The sequence below is a fragment of the Amyelois transitella genome, chromosome 11 (genome assembly GCF_032362555.1).
Source record: "Amyelois transitella isolate CPQ chromosome 11, ilAmyTran1.1, whole genome shotgun sequence".
In the NCBI taxonomy this organism is placed as follows: Eukaryota; Metazoa; Arthropoda; class Insecta; order Lepidoptera; family Pyralidae; genus Amyelois; species Amyelois transitella.
Window position 1 is genome coordinate 847,240 of NC_083514.1, and position 16,855 is coordinate 864,094.

Below are 16,855 nucleotides of genomic sequence, written 5' to 3' on the forward strand. Positions count from 1 at the left end.
AATTTTTATTAATTTCGTTCTTATTAATTCGTCATTTTGTAGATACATTATTAAATAATCACCAATATTGACTATTTTATTAAAATATATCTGGAAAATAATAACTTGTATTATTTTCCAGATATATTTTATATGAGATTCTTTTACGAAATTACCTTTACATTTTCAAAAATACCCATTTGTCAATGATTACAAACAGCTGACTGTTTTTTAGGTTATTTTATGTTCAGAGAATTGAATAGCGTCTAAAGTTCTATAATTATGTCTTATTCTCAGCTCAGGTAAAATATACAAATATTAGTTTATGGATTGCATTAATCAATGTCACTGTCAACTCAATACGGTAAAATAGCTTTTTAGGTTATGAGAGAGATTGTTTTGAACTTTTAATTCGATCAATGCTTTAGTTATTTTGAATAATAGACTAAAAATGTCCATGATATCGTTTTCTTCAAACATTTTAAAAAGATGTGCTGGTTTACGCTATCCATTTATGTGTGCTAAAACAGTTAACTCTGTACAGAAAGCAACTTACAGTTCTGTGACCACACGAACGATTCACGATGTAAATACCAATGTAGCGAAAGATGTTATATTGTTTAAATATGAAAATCCTAAGTTTTTTATGTACATGAACTTATTTGCTGTAGTACAGTATATGTTTTGGTCATATTTGGGTTTATATGCGTTTTCCACTTTGCGAGATGCCCCCGTAGATCAGTCTAAAGTAGATGAGAGTACTCCATGGTTTAGAAAGATCAATTTAGGTGAAAATAAATACAAAAATGGTTTAGCAACACTAGCCGTTGTTATCGGTAAGTCCGTCATATAATCATGTGTGTCAGATTATAATTTTGAAACCAAACCCTTAGTAGTCTGTAGTACTTGAGTGAAATATCTGTCCCCCTCCAGTGGAAGTCCTAAGAGACTTCAGTTTGCTAAGTTTTCAAACCTGTCATGTAATTTAAAATGTGTGCTGTAAATTCGAACTTTTATTTTTCTAAGCTTACTCTTCTGGATATACATAACATTGTCAAAAGATGAGAGTTTTGTAGATCTTTCAAAAAAGGGTGTCCCATTTATAACCTGGAACACATCTTCATATAATTTGTAAGATAAACTCTCACCCAGATATACTAAAATATTTATGTACACTTAAAATTTTACAGGCACAGGTTCACTAGCAATGATATGGATGTACACGCTCAAATCGGTGCGGTACCTCATCCTGAACAAAGGAGGGCAACATCTCACCTTCGTCACATACAGTCCGTTCGGCAAAAACCGCCTGATGAAGGTTCCGTTGAACTATGTTTGTTGCAAAGAGAACCGAGCGAATGCTAGAGTGCAATTGCCTTTGAAAGTGAAAAACCAGTGGATGCATTACATGCTCGATATGAGAGGAGAATTTAAGAATCCATTGCTGTTTGATTCTACTGCGGGACTAGCTCGAAGATGGTAATGCGTCATTTATATCCTCACAGATATTGGCACAATTGGTTTTCTTAGAAGAATGCAGGATCTAACTGAGTATAATATTTTGAAAAAGATATTAATTGTCATTTTTTTCCTTTACTACCTTTTTTATTCTAATTTCTCTGAATTTAACATGCAAATAGTTAATTAAACTGATGTTGGATTTACTTTGAGTTGTCTTGAAATTTGGGCAATTGTGATATGTATTCCAATATGCCTAGGTATTTTTCAGCTTTGAATGTTTGCATAAAAGACTTCACTTATATCATAAGGTGTGTAAATAAATCTTATTTTTAGCTGTAAAAATTTGTTTTTTTATCTATCAATATCAATCAATCAAACCCTTCATGCAGTAATTTACAGTCAGCTTTTATGACTTGGAGACCGGGATCTGCTGTAGACAGAATGCAATTGATATTTTAGATACATTATGCTACTTGTGTCTGATCTTTAGTCGCCTCCTTTAACATTCATAGAAATAGTTAGGTTTGTGTTCCATATTGGACACAACTCTGCAATCAATCACCACATTTTCTTTTATTAATTGCTTGAAAGTAACTTTTTTCTGAAAATGCTGCAGTGCAGTTTGTTACCGCTTATTCTGCACTGATGCCTTGGAAGCGGCAGTAAACTTTTTAAGTACCTAATTTATTTGATGTCAACCAATGTTGTAAAACCAAAATTTTTTACAATTATTAAGTGATATGATGATAAAAATTTTAAATTTGAATTTCTGTCCTTTCGCACAACAAGATCAGCAATTACTTGGAGATTTTGAAGACAAGAGTGAATAGGCACTATTAAAACTTGCGTGCATTACCTTATGCCTTATCTAGTTTACCACCAGGTTGATTGAGGTCAAGCGCACCGAATCTATAATAAAAAAGCAAGGTAAAAAGATGAAACAAAAATAATTTTATTAGAGATTTATCAGAAAAAAAATCTTTATTAAATCATTTATAATTAGAAGTAACAGAAATGATGACCGTCAACGCAAATAAACATGAAGTATAGTGATAACAAAAAATAAAGATTTCTCCTATTTACAAATATCCGTGTGTTTGTAAATTAAGTGCAAATGTGAAGTTAAAATAAATATGAACAAAAGTAAGTACATAATGAGTTCAGGAGTGCACAACCTTTTTTTTTCACTGACGCTTCATAGAAAATATAAACTTAGAAAAACCACAAAAAATCTTAACCATTTTAAGCATTTATTGGTCTTCCCACGCCTGTTATAATGCCTTCTATTGTACACAAACACCATTAACAATTTTTACATAAAAGATATAAGGGTGTATGCACATGGGCATAAAAATCTTAAGAAGCGTCAGTGGCGACCTCTACGGGCCAACATTTGCACTTAACAGAAAACACATCAAGAAAATATTACAGTCAAGAGTGATTTTATAATCAACCTAAAAGGAAACTTAGTCAATCGCTTATTACTAACCAACTACTGACAATTTTAAGTCTACAAATGCTTTATCTAGCTTGCTAAGACAAGCTTACAGGTCGACAATTGTACATTACAGTCCAACCAGGAATAAATGGCTGTGAAAATATTTTGAGAAACATTTTTTTCTGGTTGATTAAGTTTTGTATTAATTCATATTGACAGACGCCGTTACACAAAATTTACAGATTTACATAGGCGCCAGACGAAAAAGACAATTTTTGTTACACATGGTGCTACAAAATACATAATTATATGTAAAAGTACTTACGGAAGTCAGTCTGTACTTCGAACAAATATCAAGTTTTTGAATTGTTCGTGATGGCCTTTTTAATAATGTATTCTTTTTGTAACACCTGTATATTGGATTAGCTCGAGAACAACCATCGACCTTAGTTATTTAAGTACAATATTAATTCTTATTTACAGCACGGGAGTCGACACAGGCGGCGAATTTGTCAAAAATCAGATTGTACTAAGGCCCAAATAGAAACGTTTTCACTACATAATATAATAAACGTTTTGAGATCACCAGGCGGCAGTCTTTATTTTTAAATTAACATGACTAACGGTTCATAGTTTCTTATGCGTACATAATGTCCGAATCCGAATTTAAAGTGAACTGAGAGTTCCGTAGTTTTTATATAAGAATTCACATCAAATGGCGTAGATCGGTTGGTGAAATTTTTATGTTCTCAACCCTTTTATATCCACATATTAAGCAGAAAATGTTTACCACTCTTAGCGTTCAACCGTCAAAAATCGCCGCTGGTGTCGCTCCCACATAAATATTTAAATTTCTACCAATAAGTTACAATTTAAGGCTGTATACGCACGAAAAGCGGTGCGTCAATTATACAATATTTAATTTACTATAAAGGTTATTAAAAAAATAAAACCATACATATGCATTGTCTGTCTGCATTGCAGTTACACGACACGATTTTCTATTTGTTTCGTGTTGTTTTAAGGGTGCTTTATAATATTAAGACGGCATCTAGCGATTATGTTTCTTCATTTAATACAAAATTTTAATGAATTATATTTTATCGCGATTAGCGTCATATGATCGCGCCCTTATATTGATTGAGTGATATATCATAATACATCGTCATTGACTATTTCTGTATAAAAATAAAATCCGTATATAACGACCGTGAAAAGGAATCGTCTTAAAACCCAAACGTCAAAAAAGTAGGTATCTATCTATTTTTAGGAAAAAAATGGATAATGAGGCCTTACTTGATTTTGTATTGTCGTTTCTAAAAACATTTAGTAATAAGTTTGGTCGTGATATCCGGATTCTATCGTACTTGAAATCGTAATAAAAATAATAATAACATTTCATCAATGACGGTGAACTCAACTTCATTATCTTATGTACATAAAATAAACAAAACTATTTCATCATAGCAATGTTTAACTCCAGCGCAAATAAAAGGGAATTATGACATTTACAGTTCTGACATATTTCATCCAATTAGCTCTTTCGTTTATGCTATCACGTGATTGGTTGAAATGAAACGTCCAATCATAAAGTTTCATTGCGCTGAAGTAATTTCACAATGCTTTATTTTATATAACAAAAAAATATTATACAAATCAATTATAGTCTGTTCGCCATTAGGTACTTCAAAATTTCGAGCGACTTAATTACATATTAACATTTATATTCATTAAATTAAAAGCGGCCATTTTTACATGCGTATAAGTAAATTTCAAAACTCGCAATCTCATGTCGATTCGTTGTCACATTATATGTGGTTATTTCTATGTTTTTCACATACAGGTTTTGCGATCTTTAAATAGGACTGTTATTTTTTTTTACAGTCCTACATATAAAGTCTGCAACACCTTACATATTGACAACACAAAGTACTTTCACAGTTTTTTTTTTCAATCACATGACATGAAAAATTGGCACTCTCTCTAAACCACTCATCAGTCTCAAACCCTTGCTTTTTTCAGTACCAAGGTCTATTAATTAAACAATTAACTTATATAATAGTCACACGACATTTTAGTAGTTAGTCGTAATTTCCGCCTGGCAATAATTTAATGTTACATACCTTATTTAATTTTTATTACTGCCATAACATTCACAATATATATGACAATCAACATTCATGTAAGTATATTTTATATTTATATATGAATTTACCATAGAATTTATCATTTTGTTTCTATATATGTTAACACTTATGGGGACAACTAGATTTTAAGTTTCACGGCAGACAAAAAGCCAATTTTAAGTCGAAAAATAATCTATTAATATGTGATTTTATCTTGTTCTTTTAATAAATTTTGTGTTAATAACTTTCAGAATACATTCACGAGTTCACATTTAATCATCTGGGTTTGAAATCGTTTTGGCCAACATAATCTCGCCATACGAGACACAAACACACATATAGAATTTATTAAGATTATTTTACTTCAGTAAATCTATCATTAATTTCATCAGTACAATCTTGGTGTTTCAATTCAGTCACATTTCATTCCATATATCGGTTTATTATCGTGACGATATTCAAAATTTAATTAGTCAATATTCATATCGTATGCTCAGTGATTCCTTTTGAAGTTTAGGCGTTAGCTTTTTGTTATTCCCACTCAACTTTCCGACCAATAAACAGAGACACATTAAAAAAATGACAAAATCGTTGACCACAAAAACTTTCGCCATTTTTTAATTAATCAATTATATTGGCGATTGTCATTTTTATGGTGGCAAATGGAATGATGTAGTCTCTGCCTGCCCCGCCGGGAAAGAGGCGTGATTTATATATGTCAGTCCATTGCCACATGTAAAAACAACAAACATCTTAAGAATTCTCCAATGCATTATGGACATACGTTCTGTTAATACGCCTTACTTAACCAACGTTTTTGGCAACTCAAGATGAATTCTCGACAAAATAGGTATAAATTTGTTTCGGAAATCTTAGGTATTTGAAATTACGCTCTGCCAATCTGCTCTTCCAATGTTTCAATTTATATTCCGGACTGACTTGATCTATTAATTTCTGTCTTAAACCATCAGACGAGGTGTTGGGTACGCATCAAGACATATTTAAGTTTACAAACATTTGTGTCTCTTTCCCTCTGACGTCTATAATATCTGTGTAGTTTACGCCATTTTGTATTATTTTAAGTGACTGATTAATCCATCAGTCATTTAGTTTCGCATATTAAACTTGATAATATCTGTCTCTTTTCTGTGAATGCAATCGTTCGCCATTTTGTATCAACTTATATTTCGGACATTAAAAGTACCTGTTCTACAATATTACTCTGCATCCCCCGTCGCCGTGGCGGACGTGTAATACCGTCAGTCGGCGAAGTGTTGGACACATCGAAGTCAAATAAAATAACACCCTCGTTTCGTCTCTTCACAATGTGCATTTCGTCAAATCGTTGTAAGTACATGATTAACATTATCATTGTGTATCCCCCGTCGATGTGGCGGACGTCTAAAACCGTCAGTCGGCGAGGTGGCGCGCGCGCACGATGTCATCATCGTCGTCTCTCGTCGGACTGATGCTGTCAATTTCATCGACTTCTTCCAAATTCTTAGTGCTTGGGTTGCAAAGTCTGAAAGGAGAAACGATACATACATATAGTCACTCACGTCTATATCCCCTGCGGAGTGGACAGAGCTAATAGTATTGAAAAGACCGAACGTCCACGTTCAGCTATTTGGCTCAATGACAGAATTGACATTCAAATAGTGACAGGTTGCTAGACCATCGCCTAAAAAAGAAGAATCCCAAGTTTGTAAGCCTATCCGTTAGTCGCCTTTTACGACACCCATGGTATAGAGATGGATTGGTGCCGGGAACCACACGGCATTGTGTGATTTTTTCCGTACTAGGTATCTTTAGGTATATGATGCCAGTATTTCGTATTGTATGTATTATGACAATCCATGACACATTGAAGGCGGCGGTAACCGTCTTCCATCGCATTGTAATCCAAGTGTTAGTACGAGTATGTACTCCATGGAGATGGTCCTATTCCTTTTTTTTTTGTTTTAGTGCCCGCGGAACCAAACAAGAATGTATTCCGAATGTAAAATTATTATGTACTAGCGGCCCGCCCCGGCTTTGCACGGGTGGACATATTTTTGTGTTTTATACATATTTTGAAATAAATTTATTTCAAAACAAATTTATGCCTATGTCACTTTTGAAGATCTATTCTATATCTGTGCCAAATTTTATCAAAATCGGACCAGTAGGTTTTTGAGTTTATTCCACACAAACATACAAATCTTTCCTCTTTATTATTATTACTAGAGGCCGCCCGCGACTTCGTCCGCATGGAAACCCTATCAATCCCGCGGGAACTCTGGGATAAAAAGTAGCCTATGTGTTATTCTGGGTCTTCAGCTACCTACATACCAAATTTCATGGTAATCGGTTCAGTAGATTTTGCGTGAAAGAGTAACAAACATCCATACATCCATACAAACTTTCGCCTTTATAATAGTACTAGGACTAGCGGCCCGCCCCGGCTTCGCACGGGTGGACATATTTTTGTGTTTTATATTTTGAAATAAATTTATTTCAAAACAAATTTATGCCTATGTCACTTTTGAAGGTCTATATATTCTATATCTGTGCCAAATTTTATCAAAATCGGACCAGTAGGTTTTTGAGTTTATTCCACACAAACATACAAAAATACAAATCTTTCGCCTTTATAATAGTAGTAGGATTATGTATTAAACATCACCTGCATTTGCAGCAGACGATGCACGGAGCGGCAAGCAGTAACAGCGGGCTGGCGACTAGCAGCAGTAACCCGAAACCGGCGAAAATACCCACAACCTGTTAAAATAAAAAAAAAACAATCATTAATTAATTAATACATACATACATACATACATATAGTCACGTCTATATCCCTTACGGGGTAGACAGAGCCAACAGTCCCGAAAAGACTGAATGGCCACATTCAGCTGCTCGGCTTAATGATGGAATTCAGATCCAAATAGTGACAGGTTGCTAGCCTATCGCCTAAAAAAAGGATCGCAATTTTATAAGCCTATCCCTTAGTCGCCTTGTACGACATCCATGGGAAAGAGATGGAGTGGTCCTATTCTTTTTTGTATTGGTGCCGGGAACCACACGGCACTAATAATTAATTAATTCAATAATATAATCACGTCCAGGCACCAATATGAAAAAAGAATAGGTGTCCACTCCATCACTCTCCCGTGGATGTCGTAAAAGGCGACTAAGGGGTAGGCTTACAAACTTGGGATTATTCTTTTTTAGGCGACGGACTAGCAACCTGTCACTATTTGAATGTCAATTCTATCTTAAAGCCAAATAGCTGAACGTGGCCTATATAAATAGTCTTTACAAGACTGTTAGCTCTGTCTACCCCGCAAGGGATATAAACGTGATTATATGTATGTATATAATCACGTCTATATCCCTTGCGGGGTAGAAAGACACAGCAGTCTTGAGAAGACTGACAGGCCACGTTTAGCTGTTTGGCTTAAAATGATAGAATTGAGATTGAAATAGTGACAGGTTGATAGCTCGTCGCCTATAAAAATTAAGGTGCCCCCGCAGCATGCCTTCCTTGCGGAGTAGACAGAGCCAATAGTCTTGGAAAGACTGAAAGGCTACGTTCAGCTGTATGTCTTTATCATGGTATTGAGATTCAAATAGTGAAATGTTGCTAGCCCATCGCCTAGGAGAGTAATCCCAAGCCTATCTCTAAGTCGTCTTTTACGTTAACAATAGGAAATAAAAGCTTTTCATGGGAAAATAATATAGCTGATGAAAAATTATGGAAACAAAAATATAGCTTTCAAATTGAGAATGAAGATGGAAATGAGAGAGAGAGACGAGACATATTTATTACCTGCGCACGATGCCACAACACAGATGCGCGGGAGTGTCCCAGCTTGTTCTTGCACGGGCCCTTATCATAGTGCCGTAGTAGGAAGTCATCCTGGAATCATAATAAAACATTTATTTAGTAGTTAGTAATAAAAAGCTGTCATTGGCTGATAGCGGCCTTATGATTGGCAGTTGTGATTCGTGACGCAAAGATGTCACCACACAAGAAACCCGCCAAGATCTGACAGAAGAGTAATAGAATAGAATAGATCTATTTTCAAAATTGGACACAAGGTAACGCTTATTGACGTCACACAACTTAAATCTAATTATAACTACTACCGCTTCCAAGGCTTACAAACTTGGGATTCTTCTTTTAGGCGATGGGCTGGCAACCTGTCACTATTTGAATCTCAATTCTATCTTAAAGCCAGATAGCTGAACGTGGCCTATCAGTCTTTACAAGACTGTTGGCTCTGTCTACCCCGCAAGGGATATAGACGTGATAATATGTATATATGTATGTACCGCTTCCAAAGCGCATATTGTGTAGAAGAAGCTGATGGCGGAACAAACTGCACTGCAGCATTTTACATCGGACGTCAATTTGAAAAATGTAACAGACTCACGTCGAGCGAAGCAAGGCAGTACCAGCAGAACACGTGCTTACACCTCTTGCACATCATCTGAGCACATCCCTCGTCCTTCTCAATCGGCACCCTGCACATTGGACACAGCTTGATGAGCTCCGAGTCCGGCAGGAGGGGGGCGCCGGCCCCGGTCGAGGACGACGCGGCGGCTGCCTCGCACGTCAGACCGCCGTGCCACTGGGGGGGGTAAAGGTTAATGACATAACTGTTGGTTTGTCTGTAAACTCATTTTAAAGAAGAAAGAAAAAGGCAATAGATTTTTTTCACCTCAGAAGATTTTTTTTTATTTTTTTATATATTTGGATGCCGTGTGGTTCCCGGCACCAATACAAAAAAGAATAGGACCACTCCGTCTCTTTCCCATGGATGTCGTAAAAGGCGACTAAGGGATAGGCTAACAAACTTGGGATTCTTTTTTAGGCGTTGGGTTAGCAACCTGTCACTATTTGAATCTCAATTCTATCATTTAGCCAAATAGCTGAACGTGGCCATTCGGTCTTTTCAAGACTGTTGGCTCTGTCTTCCCCGCAAGAGATATACGTAGATGTATGTATATATGTATGTATGTAATCGCATCAGAAAAACATGATAGATACGATAGAAGAGATGTTAGATAAATATCATACGGCATTCTCTGCTTTAGACCAAACGCTTTACATGTCTGTTCCTTGTTTGTTAAATTATTTTTTGTTTCCTGTCATTGCGGGGTAGACAGAGCCTACAGTCTTGTAAAGACTGATAGGCCACGTTCTTCACGTTCACGTCTACCCCGCAAGGGATATAGACGTGATTATATGTATGTATGTATGTTCCTATCATTGAGATAATTGTATAAGAAGAATCCATGTGAATCTCTAGTATTGGTACAGTTCTAATTACTTTGTTTACTTGCACGCGGCAGACTGCGCAAAAAATTATGCAAATGTTACAGAAACTTTGCATTTTTTTACCGTGATGGAATGATAAAACATGTACCAACCTACTTATTATGGAAGTTTTGGCCAAGGGAACCTGTTCTCTCCGAGGCAATTATAAAAAAAGAGTGTAATAAAATTTATACCAAACTATATTTGAGTCAAATAAAAATGATAAATCAGGTAAGAGTAGTCGTTGTAAGACGTCGTGTTCACAAATAAATATGTATATATAGGCAGTTTGATTGGTTGCTTTATTTACAACTAGCTGTGCCCGCAACTCCGTCCGCGTGGAATAGTTGTTTTGGGCATCATTGAAGCCCTTAAGGATGAATAATTTTCCCCGTTTTTTTTCACATTTTCTATTATTTCTTCGCTCCTAATAGCTACAGCGTGTTATATAGCCTTCCTCGATAAATGGTCTATTCAACACAAAAAGAATTTTCAATTCGAACCAGAAGTTCCTGAGATTAGCGCGTTCAAACATACAAACAAACAAACGCTTCAGCTTTATAATATTAGTATAGATCAGTTTAATTTTTTACAACCTAGCACTCGTTTACATTTGCAAATTAACGAATTAAAATTCCAAGAAAAGCCTTCCTCGATAAATGGTCTATTCAACACAAAAAGATCCTGAGATTAGCGCGTTCAAACAAACAAACAAACTCTTCAGCTTTATAATATTAGTATAGTATAGATGAAGGAATGGGTGGGTGGAGGTGCACTATCTAGATACCGCTCTGGGAGATGGCATGTCACCCGTGGGTGGATGACATAACAAGTTGGAAATTGCTACGTGCGCAGTCACTGAATTAATGTATTAACCAAACATAACATACTCCTACATGCTTCTGTCAGACTCAGATGACTTACCGCTCCTCCGCATCTGAATAAGATAGAAAGAAAAACAAGTTACCTATTAGTTGAAGGAAGGAATGAATTTTCGTGGTAGACAGAGCCTATTCACAAGGCTCAACAGCCACGCTTACCTATATTTGATTTCAGAGATAGTGCTAGCTCATTAGCTAAAATAGGAATACCAAGATTTATAAGAACACACAGAATACTGAAATCTGGCTCAAATTCTTAAGAAAGAGTGGGAGTGTACTTAGAGAGGTTTTTTTTTGCACCAAAAAGGAAACAAATAGGAAATTTCGGCTCTGATTTTCGGAAAAGTCATAACCAACTAGGTATTACTCATAGACGTTCAATAACATAAAATTTGCAATAATACGAGTATGAGTATATTGTGAAGCAAATATTGAAAGGCTATTTCTATTCTTAGCATCGATTGTACAGTTATACTTTCCGCGTCTCTTTTATTCATTTCATTGGATGGCCATCAAAAGATCTATTCAATAGCACATGAGTAACATCAAACCCTTCGAGTGGAAAAATGGCGCAGTCGGATGGAATGGCGCAGTCGTCTATTGTGGTCACAACGACCCACTTCGGGAATAGGCACAAGACCAGGAAAGATCAGGTCAAGAGTGCCCTAAACCGACTTACGTGAACAGATTGATTGATGTGGATAAAGCTGAAGTATGCAGGGTTAATCGAAAGATATCGTCTCTGCCTACCCCTCCGGACAAGAAGCGTGATTTTATGTTTACCGTAGAGTAAAAAAAAAACATTATTTTATTCCTTTGTTATTTCATTGAACGATCATAAAATGGTCTATTCAACACGAGTAGCTCTTAACCCGTCGAGTGTAGAAATGGCGCAGTCGAGCGGAATGGCGCAGTCGCCGGCCATTGTGGTCACAACGACCCACTTCGGGCTTAGGCATGAAAAGACCAAGATGAGTGCTCCGACTGGATAAAGCATGTAAACGTTATAGCTTCTCAACAGACTTTAAAATATATCTAGATAAAAATTGGTAGTACATTTGGTACTTTAGTTGCAATTCAAAATATGAATTTCCATTATAACTTTAATACATACATAAAATCACGCCTCTTTCCCTTTGGGGTAGGGAGAGACTACCTCTTTCCACTTTGCCACGATCTCTGAACACTTCCTTCGCTTCATCCACATTTATAACTCTCTTCATGCAAGCTCGGCGGTTTCGGGTACTTTTGACCTGACCCTTTACCAGGACGTGACTTTAATCCTGAAACTTCAAGTCTTTTGTGTGCCTTTTCATGCGAAGTCCGACCGGGCTCCCATTGTCTCGCTGCCCCCGTTCGAGAGCCCCGAGACAACTTATAAAATAGGGTTAACTTTGCCCAATTATCCAGGGAACAACTTCGCGGTGGAGTTTTATTGAAATTTCCCGTTTTAATGTCGATTTTCTTTTTAATTTCTGAACGCGAACGTGACTAAAGGATTTAAAAAGAGTTCAGCTATTAGGGTATCATTATGAACGAATGGGAAAAGGACCCCGGTCTCGGAACACGATGCAAATTAAATAGGTAGAACAGATTACAGAAGATCAAATAAATTCTCTTTCTTCCTTACTTTTTTTTACTATTATTTGTAATTAACTTTAACGCGCAACTTCGTCCGCGAGAATCATGTTCAACCTAGAAAAGAATGCAGGATTTTCGCCGCAGCTTGAACATTGCTTGCATGAAAGCTTTTACCCGCAGATCGGCCCGCGCGAATATAGCGCCACCTCCACGCGTAAATTTGGCGCCACCTACAAAATAATGCAGGTTTTTCGCGCAAATCCTACGGGAACAATAGTTTTTTCTGGGATGAAAAGTACCCTTTGTCTTTCTACAGACTCTTTAATTTACATATAGGTACGCGAAATTTCAAGAAGTTTAGTTTATTAGCCGTGTGGTTCCCGGCACCAATAAAAAAAAGAAGAGGACCACTTCATCTCGTTCCCATGGATGTAATATAAGGCGACTAGGGGCTAGGCTTATAAACTTGAGATTCTTCTTATAGGCGACGGGCTAGCAACCTGTCACTATTTGAATTTCAATTCTATCATTAAGCGTAATAGCTAAATGTGGCCTATCAGTCTTTTCAAAACTGTTAGCTCTGTCTACCCCGCGAGAGATATACACTTGATTATATGTATGTATGTATGTAGTTTAGGAGATAACCCGTGAAGAGGTAACAAACACACCAACAAACAACAAAATGACTTTCGCATTTATTTTATTGGTTGAAATGTCTATTTATTCTCTACAATAACAAAGTTTGTATAAAACCAACGCGGCGAACACTATGTTCGAAGCAAAACAAAGCAATATGGATTTATCTATCGTCGCGTCGAGTTGCGCAAGAGATTCCTTGCAAATACTGAACAAGTGGGCGGTAGATTTCTTTGAGACTGTGAAACACCTGGTATTTACTTATGAAAACTGGCACACATACATATACATACTTGAAGTGGTGTGTAGTTATCATAAAAATATTAATACAAAAAAAATAGACTACTATTACTAGATTCAACTTATTATTTATCTATCGTGGCGTCGATATCTTGAAATTTATATATAAAATAGAAATTCCTTGCATATAGGTACTGACGTAGTGGACGGTAGATTTCTTTAACATTGAGAAACACTTATAAAAACTGACACAGAGTACTTTGGAAGCAATATCTACGGCTAAAAATACTATGACAAATAAATCTGGGGTTAACAAACATACAATCACGTCTATATCCCTTGCGGGGTAGACAGAGCCAACGTCTTGCAAAGACTGATACGCCACGTTCAGCTGTTTGCCTTTCGTGATAGAATTGAGATTAAAATAGTGGCATATTGCTAGACAATCGTCTAAAACTAGAATCCCAAGTTTAAAAGCCCTATCCCTTAGTCGCCTTTACGACATCCATGGGAAAGAGATGGAGTGATCCTATTCTTTTTTTTCTATTAGTGCCGGGAACCACACGGCACAGTATTTTATATGAAACGATATCCCATTGTATGAGGAGTCCACATTGGTTAATGAGAAATTTTGAGATTGTATGAGAAGGTTCATAATATTCGAATACTGTATTGAAAGATACACTGTCTTGTTTTATGAGTTTTTTTTTTCTACACAGAGCTTCAAGAAAACACGACAAGACTTCACAGCTCTGTGCTGTCCTCGCACATTCTTGCCACTAACACTCACGCCCGAATACTGAAACGTTACTCAAATATTTAACGGCTACTTAAATGTTTGAGTAGCTCTTAAACACAAAATTCGTATTCTCAAACTTAAATTATAAGCATGTGTTAAATTTAAATGACCCCATAATTAAGTTGCGATCAAACGCCACTCAGTGTAAAATTGGTATACTGAAACGCTACTCAAGGGTAGTTAACTGTCAAACGAACTGTCAAATTGATTTGAGCGTCTCTTAGATCTGAGAGTGGTCGAAAGGTCTCCTAAATCTGTGCTTTTATTTGTAAATTGAAACTTAAACATTAAAAAATGTCTTTATCATCGCTACCGTCTCTTTCTGATCATGAAAGACCTACAGTGAGTCGCCGAAATGTAGAAAAGCTAAATGCATTTGAAAAATACGATGATGTGGAGTTTCGTGTCCGCTTCCGTGTTTTCAAAGAGACAGAAGAACTTATATTACCAAATATTGAAGATGAGCTTATAGCGCAACCTATAGGGCCAAGTGGCAATCAAAATTTTCTTGTAAGGACAACATTAATCAATACATATTTTTCTAATTAAACATGGTGTTTTTTTATAAAACCTTTATTAAATAGTATAATTTTCTACCTCTTACATCACATTACATTCACTTATTATTCATTATTGGAGACATTACATTCACTTTGGCAATATTCTTTTTAGACCTCTGTTTGAGGTTCTCATAACGAGAGGAGTTGTTGCCAACTTCTGAAGCCGCTTGCAGCAACAGCATTGTACTGCTGGCAAACAGAATCCCAAGCTTCACGCTTCTTTAAAATCATGCTGGCATTCGTTTCCTTATTTTCAATGATATTCTGGTATCTAAAAGCATACAATAAAGTTAATCATCCAATGATCTTTGTAATTGAACGAAACGGCAGTTTGTTTACAGTTAATATTTTATTGTTTATACTCACTTTTTTACCAGTTTCCTTTTTTTCTTCCATAATATAAGTAAAGAGTAATTAATAAAAACTTTTCGAAAATAATACCGCGCTCACTCAAGTGTCAGGTATCATGTCATTAGGCTAGAACGTTTCATTCTACGACAATTTGGTCGTAATTGTTTACGTTTACTTTCGTGATAATTTTTATAATAATACCAGAACATTTAGTAATAATGATTTTAAATCGAACCGAAATTTATTTTTATTTGTGTACCGAATAAAACTTTAATTGTTTTAACTCATTTAAGTAGCATTGTAAATATTCTTCATTCAAAAATGTTGCTTAGAACGAGACATCGTGAATGTTACCATGATGTAAATTATTTGATGGCTGCTTAGCTGAGTATGCCTTGAAATCATTTGAGTAGCCTTTGAGTATACTACTTTAATCTGAGATATGCTTAAATTTAAGAGCCCTTCAACTAAGTATAAGATTTGAGTAACCTTTCAGTATTCGGCCGTCAGCCGATAATAATAAGTTGGGTTTCACGCTTTCCACAATTCCGAAACTCTATTGTTCAATTTCTAGGAAACAATACGACAACGTATGCCCATAAAATGTCACGTGGAAATTCTTAAGAGAATGAGTTAACGGAATATTTTAGAGAACTTACAATGTTGTACATACATATATACATATAAATAAATAAATATATACGGTACAGATTACACAGATTGAGTTGGCCTCGAAGTAAGTTCGAAACTTGTGTTACGAGATACTAACTCAACGATACTATATTTTATAATAAATACTTACTCGTATATAGATAAACTTCCAAGATTCAGGCCAATCAGTAAAAGTTCTTTTCTCAAGCCCTGGCCGGGATTCGAACCCGGGACCACCGGTGACACAGACAAGCGTACTACCGCTGCGCCACAGAGGCCGTCAAAGGAGCCGTCAGTGGAAGGTAACCAAACAAAACACAACAAAATAATTACATATATACATTATACACACACGGCCACTTTCTCCAACTCCTCCTCTGTCCATGCTGTTAGATTGTGGAACTCATTGCCTTCTGAGATACCTACGTGACTCTAAATCACTGTCCCAATTTAAAAAAATAATTAAAAATTATAACATCTCCAAGCATTGCTAATTTGGTATATATTGTATAATATATTTTATGTAAGTTTATTATTTTGTATTTATATATGTATTTTATTATATTTTATTTATGTATATGTTTATGTATGTCTATTATTAGTTGTGTGAGTGGAGTACACGCCTGTCACCCTTTCCATCACGTCTCCTATCTCGGGTCTGCTGGAAGAGATTTCTTTTGAAATAAGCAGAACCTTTGTTATTTTGTTTCTTGTGTTTATCAGTCTCGATGTTTTCTGTGTACATAAATTGTATACGTGACAGATTCTTGCATAAAGGGTAACATTTAAAACAACCGCATCCTTTTAAACATAGACTATACCCATGCTTCTGAGCCGTTTGAGCCTATTT

The 16,855-nt window shown here is 35.8% G+C and overlaps 2 protein-coding genes across 2 annotated transcripts in view; one reads left to right on the forward strand and one right to left on the reverse strand.

The window, feature by feature from the left end:
- The first annotated feature begins 335 nt into the window (after positions 1-335).
- On the forward strand, positions 336-1,776 carry LOC106133433 (transmembrane protein 223). The gene is made up of 2 exons (XM_013333155.2): positions 336-815; positions 1,170-1,776. The coding sequence occupies exons 1-2, from the start codon at positions 431-433 to the stop codon at positions 1,460-1,462; spliced, it is 678 nt and encodes a 225-aa protein (XP_013188609.1). The 5' UTR covers positions 336-430; the 3' UTR covers positions 1,463-1,776.
- Positions 1,777-2,368: 592 nt separating this feature from the next.
- Positions 2,369-16,855, reverse strand: part of LOC106133436 (E3 ubiquitin-protein ligase RNF144A) — a 47,518-nt gene continuing 33,031 nt past the window's right edge. The window contains exons 4-7 of the mRNA XM_060946444.1: positions 9,420-9,617; positions 8,813-8,902; positions 7,670-7,764; positions 2,369-6,526 (exon numbers count right to left, since the gene is read on the reverse strand). Of these exons, the coding sequence (XP_060802427.1) occupies positions 6,415-6,526; positions 7,670-7,764; positions 8,813-8,902; positions 9,420-9,617 (495 nt within the window). The 3' untranslated portion in view covers positions 2,369-6,414. The remainder of the gene's footprint in view (positions 6,527-7,669; positions 7,765-8,812; positions 8,903-9,419; positions 9,618-16,855) is intronic.